The 12,500-nt window shown below is 43.7% G+C and overlaps 1 protein-coding gene across 3 annotated transcripts in view; it reads left to right on the forward strand.

The window, feature by feature from the left end:
- The window catches only part of LOC106817913 (transforming growth factor-beta-induced protein ig-h3-like), a 47,368-nt gene that overhangs the window by 26,180 nt on the left and 8,688 nt on the right, over window positions 1–12,500 (forward strand). For 2 of the 3 annotated variants that reach the window (XM_014822624.1, XM_014822625.1), the window contains 6 exons: window positions 3,046–3,110; window positions 4,643–4,731; window positions 5,040–5,273; window positions 6,805–6,967; window positions 7,563–7,697; window positions 12,132–12,306. In XM_014822624.1, coding sequence (XP_014678110.1) covers window positions 3,046–3,110; window positions 4,643–4,731; window positions 5,040–5,273; window positions 6,805–6,967; window positions 7,563–7,697; window positions 12,132–12,306 — 861 coding nt within the window. Of the gene's footprint in view, window positions 1–3,045; window positions 3,111–4,642; window positions 4,732–5,039; window positions 5,274–6,804; window positions 6,968–7,562; window positions 7,698–9,211; window positions 9,434–10,110; window positions 10,252–12,131; window positions 12,307–12,500 lie in introns of those variants that run through there. The other variant, XR_001395121.1, reaches the window with a different exon arrangement.

Consider the following 12,500-nt stretch of genomic DNA (forward strand, 5'->3'; position numbering starts at 1 on the left):
TCTCGGTGCGTGTGATCATGGCTCGTGAACACTGCGCACGCTGAATTATGATCATTAGACACGATTCTGCGAGTCGAAAAAAATAACTGCGAAAATAAAGAGACCGTATAATAAACTTTGGTAATTTATAAACAGTGCTATCCCGGTTTTAGTGTATGTTGCACGTATTTGCTAGACAAGACTCGTGTTACTCGCGCCCCAATCGCGTTGAGCGCGTACGATCGTACTAGCAGCGTTAAGAAGCATACGCGTGGCGTGTGTCACGCACTTCTGTTTGCTCCTGAGGAAATCGGCACCCGAGCTACGTCGCTGCCTCGGCCCCGGCGATCATAATCTAGCGATTACTCTGGGCCATACAATAAAATATTGTTAGTTCGGGAGATTTACGTTGCAGAAATTGAATAGATTATGATGACGATCGCTTCTTGAGCAGTCTTCTTGAGCTGCCTAGCGCACTAGTGCATCCAGCGACGTTTGTCAACAGATGAATGCGTGCATGAACAATGACACGCGTTGCTGTGTCACCGACCCGATATGTCTCTCTAGCTCGCTTTACTCTCTAGTTACTCGCAGCATTTTAATCTTAACTGGCGGACGCGAGAACGTATATAGATAGGTACGCGGCCGAGCGCATGCTACCTGCACTATCGATATTAAATTGCTGTCATTCAGAAGCAAGAAGCGAGCGCGAGCTAGTGATACTGGATCATAAGCCCACCGCGTGTGTTTGCTCTGTCATTTACGAGCCCGGCTGATGGCTTAATTGTTCACGCTGTCTTCAATACACTGCGCAATGCTCGCAATGTCAACACAAGACTGTAATGAACTAGCGAATGCAAATAATATAATTTGTCTACTTAATCAACTATTGTATTGCGGAGTTAGCACATCGTAGTTATCTATAGTTTAACAAGTGAAATTATGGCGGTAGCGACATTCGACAGCACGCAACGGTAGCAAAGAAAACCTGTTTTTGGAGCCAAAGAGCAAAGCGGGACGGGGGACGGAGAAGAGCAGGCTTCCAAGCGATATGTAGATGCTAAGATTACGCCGGGACTGCCACGTACCAACAGTGTTTCTTTATTGGAATAGCCGCACTTTTCCCATGACCCGGCGAGCAACCGCCGCGAGACAATAATAAAAACGAACTTCTATGACGGACGAACTGTCGAAAAACAGCGAGCTACGGCAACCCACGCCGTTCTTCTCTCGAAGAAAATAGGCGCTCGTGGCTCTTCACATAGAGTGGTTTGCGCGCGAAAGCGACTCGCTGCAATAAAACGTCTTCAGTGCATTTGTTTATGTAGGTGTGTGTGTGTGTGTGTGTGTGTGTGTGTGTGTGTGTACGTGTGTGCGCGCGCGTGTGCGTGCATGCGTGCGTGGGTGTGCGTGTCCGTGAGCGTGTGCGTGTGTGCGAGCGTGAGTGAGTTGTGTCTGTCTGTGTATGTGTGTGTGTGTGTGCGTGCGTGCGTGTGTGGGTGTGTGTGCGTGCGTGCGTGTGTGTGCGCGCGCGTGTGTGTGTGCGCGCGTGTGTGTGCGTGCGTGTGTGCGTGCGTGCGTGAGTGCGTGTGTGTATGTGCGTGCGTATGTATGAGTGTGCGCGCGTGTGTGTGCATAATTTATGTATGTATTGTATAACTGTAGCTTTGCAGCGCAATACAACTGCCTAGCATTAGACAAAACTAATCAATTACAGCCGGACGTGCCAAGTTGCATGCGTCGCTTTCAACGTCAATCAGAACTCAGGGTGTAGATTGCGTGCGCATCGCTTTGTGCGTATAGACTATAGAATGTAAAATGTACAAAAAGTTGTACACGCGACACAGTGTAGAAAATTTACGAGATTCATCAGACGTGACAAGCGTTGCAAAACTCGATTGTTCTATTCACAACTGACATCTGTGTTCATCACTTATACACGCGGAGTTTATATTCTCCGTGCTACCAATTCATGTCCATATAATGTATATTCATAGTGATTTTATTTGGATTATTATCATTTCAAATTCTTTGGTAAACAGTAGTTCAAAATCAAACACGTTTTTGATACATTCCATATTTAATGAGTCCGTATCGTGATGATATCATAGCTAAATGAATAGACAGACATCTTAATCCATGCACTCCTGGTAGTAGAGTATTTATAACAGGGGTTGGCAACCTTTTTGAAATGTAGCCACAGGTGCAGCAAATTAAAAACTAAACTTCGGCACACCATGCGGATACTAAGGAATTCGTGTTCAAAATAAAAAAAATGGAAGTCGCTGTTTAAACAAGTTTATTTAAAATTATGTTACATTTGAAGTTATTTAATGTAAACAATTGCCTTAGACCATAATGACGGGAAAATGAGAAAACTTAATGGGAAATTTAACAGACGAGATTAAAAAATGTTGACTTAATATTTGAACTCAATGCATATCTTGGCATCACCTCTAACTTGACCTCAACAATTCTGAATCGTGATTTTTTAAATAAAGATGTCTTTCAGAATATCGCAAACTCATTACAAAAAAATCAAATTTGCCACACTTTCACGGCCAATTCCACTACCACTTGTGGGGATTGGCAACAGGGCGCCCAACTCTAATTCAGAGCGTAACAACAATAACAATAACAATAACAATAATAACACAGTACTAATAATTGATTAATGATTGATGCTCATTGAAATAATATAATTAATACATATATATATATATATATATATATATATGTGTGTGTGTGTGTGTGTGTGTGTGTGTGTGTGTGTGTGCGCGCGTGTGTGTGTGTGTGTGTGTGTGTGTGTGTGTGTGTGGTGTGTGTGTGTGTGTGTGTGTGTGTTTGTGCGGGTGCGCGTGTGTGTGTGTGTGTGTGTGTGTGTGTGTGTGTGTGTGGTGTGTGTGTGTGTGTGTGTGTGTACGTTTGTTCGTTCGTTCGTGCGTCCATCCGTGCGTCCGTGCGCTCGTATGTGGTGTGTGTATGTTACGTTGTGCACGGTAAAACAATGCAATTTTATTAGAGTTATGAAAGGTTAACGAAATTGTGTTTACAAACATATTGCAGGATCGTCAGGTTCGAGTGCTGCGATGGATACGAACAAGTGGATAACTTACCAGGATGCTCCGGAAGTATGAACCTGTCATTGCCCTTATACCACGTACAGATTGCTAAATTTGATCCTATATCAAATTAGTCTTGCCGAGTCCCGGGCCAGACGCGCGCTAAATCGCAGCGCACAAAATACTCAACCGGGCAAAGTTAGCACTGGTACACTGCGCATGCTCACGTTAGCGTATTACGTCACGCAGCAGACAGCAATGACGATAAAACAATAGCATCTCCGATAGCATTATTAGGACTGATACTGTAGTGTTGTAATAGTAGAAAATGAGGAATATTAACAGGTGACCGAATAGACAGTAGAAGCTACAACTGATGTATAATTGAATCTGGGTGTCCAATTATAATCCAATTGAGCCATTTTAGCAGCAATGGAAGTGTAAATATTTCTTCCTATGCCTTCTTCCCAAACTATTTTCAGATTCTTTACCTCGTCGTTGTTCCAGTTACTATACCCCATATTTGCCACCATAGGAAGCGAATTCTTTACGCCATATGAATATACACTAGTGAATTAAAGACCAAAAACAAAATTCCAGACACATTTTCAGACGCTATTTGACTTTTATGTCACCCAAACAGGGCTATGCGTATGCGTATATCTAATTTAGCCAGCACCTAGCCCGGTTTGCGTACATACACAATTTAGAAGGGGTCACATAGTACAGGATAACTTAGCACGCTTTAAAATGGGCCTGGCTCACCTTAATCCGGCTAGCTAAGAACGTTAATTAAGATACAAGACCCGATAATTATCTGATCCAGAAATGGAAGATAAGAGTGGAAAGGGGCTAGGGAAATATCATTCGGCATTGTAATAGAGGAAGGGACTCGGAAATATCGCGCAGTGTGTTCGTTATAGCTTAAAAATATGAAATCGTTCATTTACAGTATTTTATTCACATTCACGTTATAAGTCATTATTACTATATTATTTTATTTATGATTCCATATATCTTTCTTTTAATAATAGTGGAATCCTCTCACACGTTAATTCTTGTAACTATGTGTTTCGAGATTCATTGGTGATCCTAAGAATGTATTTAGAACGTCGAACAAAGAACTCTGGCATGACGACTGGTGTCGTTGCATGGAATCTCAGAATAAAGAGAAATTTATGATCTTGAAAGCGCATGACGATGATGACCCCCTAAGTCTATTATTTAAATATTAGCCGTATACTTAAATAATATCGTGTTTGTATGTCGAAATTCCAGAATGCGATTTTTACTTTGCAATAATGATGGCGACGAGTATAAACCTTTGACGGGTAGTAAGTTGCGAACCACAATAACTCGGGCAGTCATGGGTGTAGACATGCATTTGAGTCCAACCAAGATGCAAACTCCCACAGCTTGACCGCTATTCGTCTACGATACTAACTCCAACCTATCTTCCGCCGTTGATCATTACAGGCATACATAAATATATCCGTCAACGGTGAAAAGATTTCGGTTGTGGTAGATAAAACTTGTTACATGTTAGGGTAGGTATCAACGCACGTTGCTCATTCGTTCGTCATTTCCTCTTGTTCATTTAGTGAAACCCATGACAGACTTGTTAACGACGGCAAAGGAGCTACGATTGTCGGAAGCCGTGATGCTAGCTAGGGACCCAGAAATCAACACAGTAAGGCTCGATTCGGCATCTCGTGGATCTGATGTTTTCCGGTGAAAGCTAATATCTCTCTACTATCTAATTAGCAGCGAGCATAACCTTGTTACTCTCGGCTGTAACGGAAACACACCACGCGTTCTTGATAAACAAATTAGCGGAATGCATCCACTTTCGCCGACACACAGTACCTTATAATTGACAGAAACTAGAGGAGCGAAAGAGAAAGCCCACTCACATTTCTCTAATGGCCTTATTGCAAAACATGTGCTATTAGTAGCGAGCGAGCGACATCTGTCATTTTTGCTAACTTACATTGACAGATACTAAGAAAGCAAGGGGCGTTCACTTGGTTTGTACCGCATAACGAGGCTCTGTCCAAACTGTCGAGCCAAATGACAGCGCAGCTTCGCGGCCCCCGTGACCGGAGCGCCACCTCCACACTGCTCTACCACGTAGCGAAGAGACGGGTGATGACGTCAGAGTTTGGTGCTGACGCGCTTCAGGAAACTCTTTACTTCGACGGAAACGTTCGCCTGAACAGATACGCTAATGGGGTAGGCGATCTAGTATTCATTATTTGAATGCGTAAACCCGGTGCTTTACCGCGTCAGGCGTTCCTTCGTGGTTTTCGAATTAAATAAATTTACCGCCCGTTTGTACGTAAAGGTTACAGTGCTGACTAATGGTGCTGCTAATGGTCCATTATGGTGCTGTCACACATTGACGATTTAGCCAGCGTATGCCGGACGTATAAAAAATTTGGTGAATACGCTGGCGTACGTCGAATAAGTTATGGGTAAGCTTTGTATAAGTTAAGAGCACGCTGAAGCACGCTGAAGCACGCTGGTATACGTCGTAGTACGGCGAGGTCGTCTAAAAATTTTGAGCATGCTCAAAATTTTCCGACGTATGCCAGCGTATGCCCATACGTCCCGCATACGTGGGCCATAAGTTGTAGGTAAGTTATGCGATCGTTGACACACGTTCACACACGTTACTTGTTAAGTTACACGTTACTTGTAAGTTACACATAAGTCGAAATACGTCGAGATAATGTCTAGCGTACCCAAAACTTATTTCTAACTTATGAGTAACGTGCTTTGAACCTATGTGTAACTTATCTCCAACGCATATTGACGTATGTAAACGTATTTGACGTGTTCCGGACGACCACAGAACTTACTGAACGTGTTTCTAACTTACAGCTACCGTATAATGGCGTATTGGCAGCGTTTAGGGGAATTGGTATATATAAATGGTATTGGCATGTTGATACTGCGACGGTGATGGTGATACTGCGATGTCTAGTGCGGTTATGATTTGAATCGTCGAGCGGCAGCCTTTTTATAGACTACGACACGTGATCGTCGGCGATACGCTGCCGCGCGCTATGCATAAGTTAGACTATCGTTGGGCATAAGTTGTGAACGCCGGCAACACGCTAAGCATTCGTTGGTATAAGTTATCAATAAGTTATTGAAACGTTCTATATACGTTACTAATACGTACGTTAACTATACGTCCAACTCGTTATGAATACGCTATGTATACGCCCAAAATTGAAATAAACATCGATAGTTCAGCGTATGCCAGCGTTTTAGATAAATTTTGATACGTCCGGCATACGCTGGCTAAATCGTCAATGTGTGACAGCGCCATAAATCCATGTTTATATATAACCACAGACATTCTATGTCGAGTTAATAACAGCTGTATCGAACGAGTAATGTCTAGGCAGAACATCCTAATTAAATAAGCGAGCTAAATCCAATCATTAGAGGGAACAAAGTCTCTTTCCGTCACGCAGTCTTTCATGGTTACAAAATCAGAATAATTTATGGCATTTTCTCACGCGAAGGTTATGGATCAATGCGTCTGCCATGTAATTTATGCTTTTAACGTATATAGTTTAATGCTCTGTGACGGGCCTAAATGCATATTTCGAACAAGCACCGGTTCGGCAAAATGTTTCGTTCGATTGAGCGCGAAGAATGTTTCACTTATTCAACCGACAACATCGGTGCTATGACAATAGCTGTGATGACGGTATCGGTCAGCTGTCACGACGCTGCTTCTCTGTCGCAGGCTGTCACCGTCAACTGCGCTCGCGTCGTTCAGCCCGACCGTCGCGCGACGAACGGCGTCATTCACGTCATCGACCGCGTCCTGACGCCGCCGGACACTCGCGTCTCCGTCATGACGGTTCTCAAGCGTGACGCGAGGTTCCAACGCTTCGCATCAGCCATTGGTGAGACGGTGACGCAGTAGTGGTCATTATATCTTGTACTATACGCGGGCATGCGTGCGGCCGGTACAATGCTAGAGTCTGTTCTATGAATTCCGTGCATTCCCATGTATCTACGTGGGAATTATTCGCGTGCGTGCGTGTGTACGCGTGCGTATGTACGCGTGCGTGCGTACGTGTGAAAGTTCGTTTGAGTAGGGGTGTGCGCGCGTGTGTGGGTGTAGCAGTGTGTGTGTCTGTGTGTGTGTGTGCGTGCGTGCGTGTGTGTGTGCGTGCGTACGTACGTGCGTACGTGCGTGCGTCTGTGTGCGTGCGTGCGTGCGTGCGTGCGTGCGTGCGTGCGTGCGTGCGTGCGTGCGTACGTGTGTGGGTGGATAAACGAATATTTAACTCAATGATTATTGAAAGATTTCGAGTGTTTCCGCAACCGTATGCATCAGCCTTTTGCTTGCGCGAATTCAATTCTTCACTAAGCGGTTACTTATAAGCCACAGAGTAGCCACCTATTAAGCCCGCAGTGCTCAGCCATTGACCAGTCACCCATTGACCACCTCTACTGACCATGACAGGATTTAGACGCGATGGTATTTATTCACAGTGGATGCTGGCCTGGAGGCGGAGCTGCTCTCTGTCGGGGGTGGAGTCACGGTGTTTGCTCCCACCGACGATGCCTTTCGTAAGGTGTCCGGCGATCTCCTTCGTAGCATTCTGGCAGACCGCGATGCACTTAGAGGTGAGTATGTATCAGGGATTACCGTGGCGTCTAACAATGCTTCATGCTTATCACGGCCTGCCCGTAGTGGCGCACTCTTCTGCAAAGAGATTGTCTTATTCTGTTGTCGAATCGTTTATCGCCTATAGGCGTCTGGTAATAATGAGCGTTGCGAAGGTACCTGAATAGTAAGAATCCAATCTAGTGTACGCTAGTGTAGGTGCAGTGGTTGTTATCGCCGTATGAATTAAACATGAGAATAACGTTAATTTTAGTTTTTATCATCAACTTAATTACACGGCAAAACAAGAGAGAATTTAAATTAGCTCATTAAAGTAAAAATAAGCATAAAAATTCAATCCTTATAATTATGTCGCCGTTCCGAGATGATGGTTTCTCGCTGTAAAACTTATGAAAAAGCTAATTTATATTTTATGGATTTTTTTTTCAACGCTAAAATGTACTTTTTGTATAGTTGTAAGGACGAAAACACGGGTCGACTCGTACGATTTGTAGTATCTACGTCAATGCTTCCCACGCAAAGACTTTTGCGTTCAGAGATTTGTCGACAGCGTCTTATCGTAGACGCTTTCTTTCTGTTTCCCCCTCTCACTCTCCCGTTCTCTCCCTCTGTCTTTCGCTCTCTCTCTCTCTCTCTCTCTCTTTCGCTCTCTGCTCTCTCTTCGCTCTTTCTCTCTCCTCTCTCTCTCTCTCTCTCTCTCTCTCTCTCTCTCTCTCTATCTCTACTCTGCTCTTCTCTCTCTCTCTCTCTCTCTCCTCTCTCTCTCCTCCTGCTCTCTCTCTCTGCTCTCTCTCTTTTCTCTCTCTCTCTCTCTCTCTCTGTCTATACACAGTACACACACAATCTCTCTCCTCCTCTCTTCCTCTGTCTTTCTTTGTCTTATACACACACACTCTCTCTCTCTCACTCACTCCCTTCCCTCTCTCTCTCTCTCGCCTCTGTCTCTGTCTCTCTTTCTCTCTCTCTCTTCCTCTCTCCTCTCTCCTTCTCCTCTGTCTCTCTCTCTCTGCTCTCTCTCTCTCGCTTCTTTATCTCCCTCCCTCTCTCTCTCCTGTGTGTGTCTCTCTCTCTCTCTCTTCTGTTCTAATACACACACACGCTCTCTCACTACATCCCTTTCTTACTCCTCTCTCTCTCTCTCTCTATCTCTCTCTTTACTCTCCCCTCCCCTCTGCTATCTATGTCTCTCTCCCCTCTGTCTGTCAGTCTCTCCATCTCTCTCTCGTCTCTCTCTCTCTCTTCTCTCTCTCTCCTCTCTCTGACTGGCTCATACACACACTCTCACTCACACAAGTCCGTCTCTACTCTCTCTCTCGCTCTCTGTCTCATGCACACACACTCTCTCTCTCTCTACTCTCTCTCTCTTTTTGTCTCATACACACACGCTCTCTCTTTCTCTCTCTGTCTCTCGCACTGACTGACTGACTGACTGACTCACTCACTCTCTCACTCACTCACTCACTCACTCACTCACTCACTCACTACTCACTCGGCTGCTTTCCTTTACCGCCAGTTGTCGTACAGAGTCACGTCGTCGACAACTTTATCTGTGGGCGCTGCGATCGTGCGACGGCTGCAGTTGTTGAGCAGGTCGGTCGCTAGGCGTCGGGAGTCAACCTGTTCGTGTTCGGCTGGCAGTCGCATCTCCGTCGGACGCGGCCACGTCGTCGAGCAGACATCTTGGCTGACGACGCCGTCATACACGCCGTGGACCGTGTCATCCTTCCTGACTCAGGTTCCGTCTGCTACTCCTCAGCTACACACGTAGTTCTTCTAGTATAGACCCTTTGATAGATAGATAAGATAGATAGATAGATAAATAAGAATAGATTGATAAATAGATAGATAGATAGATAGATAGATAGATAGATAGATAGATAGATAGATAGATTAGATAGATAGATAGATAGATAGATAGATAGATAGATAGATAGATAGATAGATAAGATAGATAGATAGATAGATGATAGATAGAGTAGATAGATAGATAAGATAGATAGATAGATTAGATAGAAATAGATAGATAGATAGATAGATAGATAGATAGATAATAGGTTTATTGCAAACTCAGTATTTACAACGTTACAATTAAAATAAATTTTGCAAACACGATATCATCAGGCAGTATAAAACAAAAATTTATGATATTTACAATAATTTCCAAATTATTCAATTCAATTTCATTTTCAATATTTACAATAATTTACAATAATTTATAATAATTAATAAAAATCTACAATATATTTGCTCCGATAAATGCGTTCTGATCATGTGAATATAATGGTGGAAGTAAAGGTTACGCGTAGCTTATATGCGACAGTGAGGTGCGAGTGCGCGTGACAAACACATCGCCCAGCCCACGGCTCTATAGCCGAGAATCATGCAGCAAATATATGTGTTTGTCGATTTTAGCAAAGAGTCTGGTCGAAAATCTGGAAGCGTACGGGCTGACGTACTTTCGTCGCTACCTCCGCCTGCTGTCTCCTGGGCTCCTTGGTCAGAGTTCGCGACGACCCTACACACTGTTCGTGCCGAGCGATCGAGCCTTCATCGGTATATTGATTTATCATGCGTATACACGCACGCACGCACGCACGCACGCACGCGCACATAGGGATGAAAACTGCACGTGCACACGAACGTCATCACTTACCCACGCAGCGCACCCACGCACGTACCACGCACCGCACGCACCGCACGCAGCAGCACGCACGCCACAAGCTTGCGCGCACCAGACGCGCACATAGGGATGAAAACATGCACGTGCACACAAAACGTCATCACTTACCCACGCACGTACGCACGCCGACGCACGCACACAAGCTTGCGCGCACGCACGCGCACACAGGGATGAAAACATGCACGTACCCACGAACGTCATCACGTACCCACGCACGCACGCACTCACGCACGCACGTACCCTATATATATATTATATTATATATATATATTATATATATAGTATACTATATAATATATATATTATATATATATATTATAGTATATAATATATATAGTCTACGGTTATGAACAGGGGTATTAAAAAACGGGGTAATCTAGGAGCTATTTGAAGCGGCGATAGTGGTCTTGGTTTATTGTTCGTGCTCACACGCACACCACGTGTGCGTGACGTGTAGCCAGCATAGATGCATGCTCGCGAATACCACCTCATGGACACGCGCTAATCACAGCATCCTTGCAGTCTTTACTAATTAACTTACTTATCAACCGCATTAGTTCCGTTGTGGGATGGCGTTGGCCGCATAAAGACGTATATCAATCCGAGATATATCCGTGTAAAAGGTTTACATTCTATATCCTTATCTTGTAAGACACTGAGTAGACATAACAGAGATTACCACAGTCATAACTTTCTACCACAAACCCACACAACGACGGCGGACATTTTCGTTTCTAATTAATTAATTTAGACGGCGGCAAATCTCTTTAATGGGATCTTGGATGAGATTTATTACGGTTCATATCAGTTCTAGACGAAAAGCTCTACATTGTACGTCATAATCTTACAATGCTTTGAGAAAATAGCATAGACATGCCCGTCTCACCGTAATAGTAATTATTTCGACGTATTATTAATAGTCAGCATCGGTGCTATGAATGTTGCATCGCAGCAGAAGCATGCATGCTGACTCTGTATGTTTAGAATAATGACGGGCCTTGTACCGTAATGAAGTGCAATGTAGAGCAATCCAACGCAGCGCAACGTAACGCAACGCAACGCAGCGCAACGTAACGCAACGCAACGCAACGCAACGCAACGCAACGCAACGCAACGCAACGCAACGGATGTGTGCACACGTAATTGTCTATAATTATAACTATGACTAGGACTATGACAATGACTATGACTATGACAATGACTATGACTATGACTATGACTGTGACTGTGACTGTGACTGTGACTATGAGTATGACTATGAATATGACTATGACTATGACTATGACTATGACTATGACTACGACTATGACTATGACTACGACTATGACCATAACAATGACTGTGACTGACTGTGACTGTGACTGTGACTGTGACTGTGACTGTGACTGTGACTGTGACTGTGACTATGACTATGACTATGACTACGACTATGACTATGACTATGACTATGACTATGACTATGACTACGACTATGACTATGACTATGACTATGACTATGACTATGACTATGACCATAACAATGACTGTGACTGTGACTGTGACTGTGACTATGACTATGACTATGACTATGACTATGACTATGACTATGACTATGACTATGACTATCGACCTATGACATCATGACTAGATACTATAGCAATGACTGTGACTGTGACTATGACCATTACCATGACCATGACCATGACCATGACCATGACCATAACCATAACCATAACTATAACTATAACTATAACTATAACTGTATTTTGCACAGAGCTTGGTACGCAGAGGCTGGAACAGATATCTAGAAACAGGGTGCAGCTTCGCAGGCTCCTGCTCTATCACATGGGAGGAGGGAAACTAAGCACGCACACGTTCATAGACGACCAGAACGTGCCGACGTTAGCGGGTGCTCACAACCTGCGCGTGCAGGTACTTACCACAGAAAGGTATTGTATGTATGTAATGTATGTATGTAGTATGTATGTATTGTATGTACTGTATGTATGTATGTATGTAGTATGTATGGTATGTATGTATGTATGTATGTATGTATGTATGCTATGTATGTATGTATGCTATGTATGTATGTATGTTATGTATGTATGTTATGTAGTATGTATGTATGTATGTATGTATATAT

The sequence above is a fragment of the Priapulus caudatus genome, unplaced genomic scaffold (assembly GCF_000485595.1).
Source record: "Priapulus caudatus unplaced genomic scaffold, Priapulus_caudatus-5.0.1 Scaffold1922, whole genome shotgun sequence".
NCBI classification, from domain to species: Eukaryota; Metazoa; Priapulida; class Priapulimorpha; order Priapulimorphida; family Priapulidae; genus Priapulus; species Priapulus caudatus.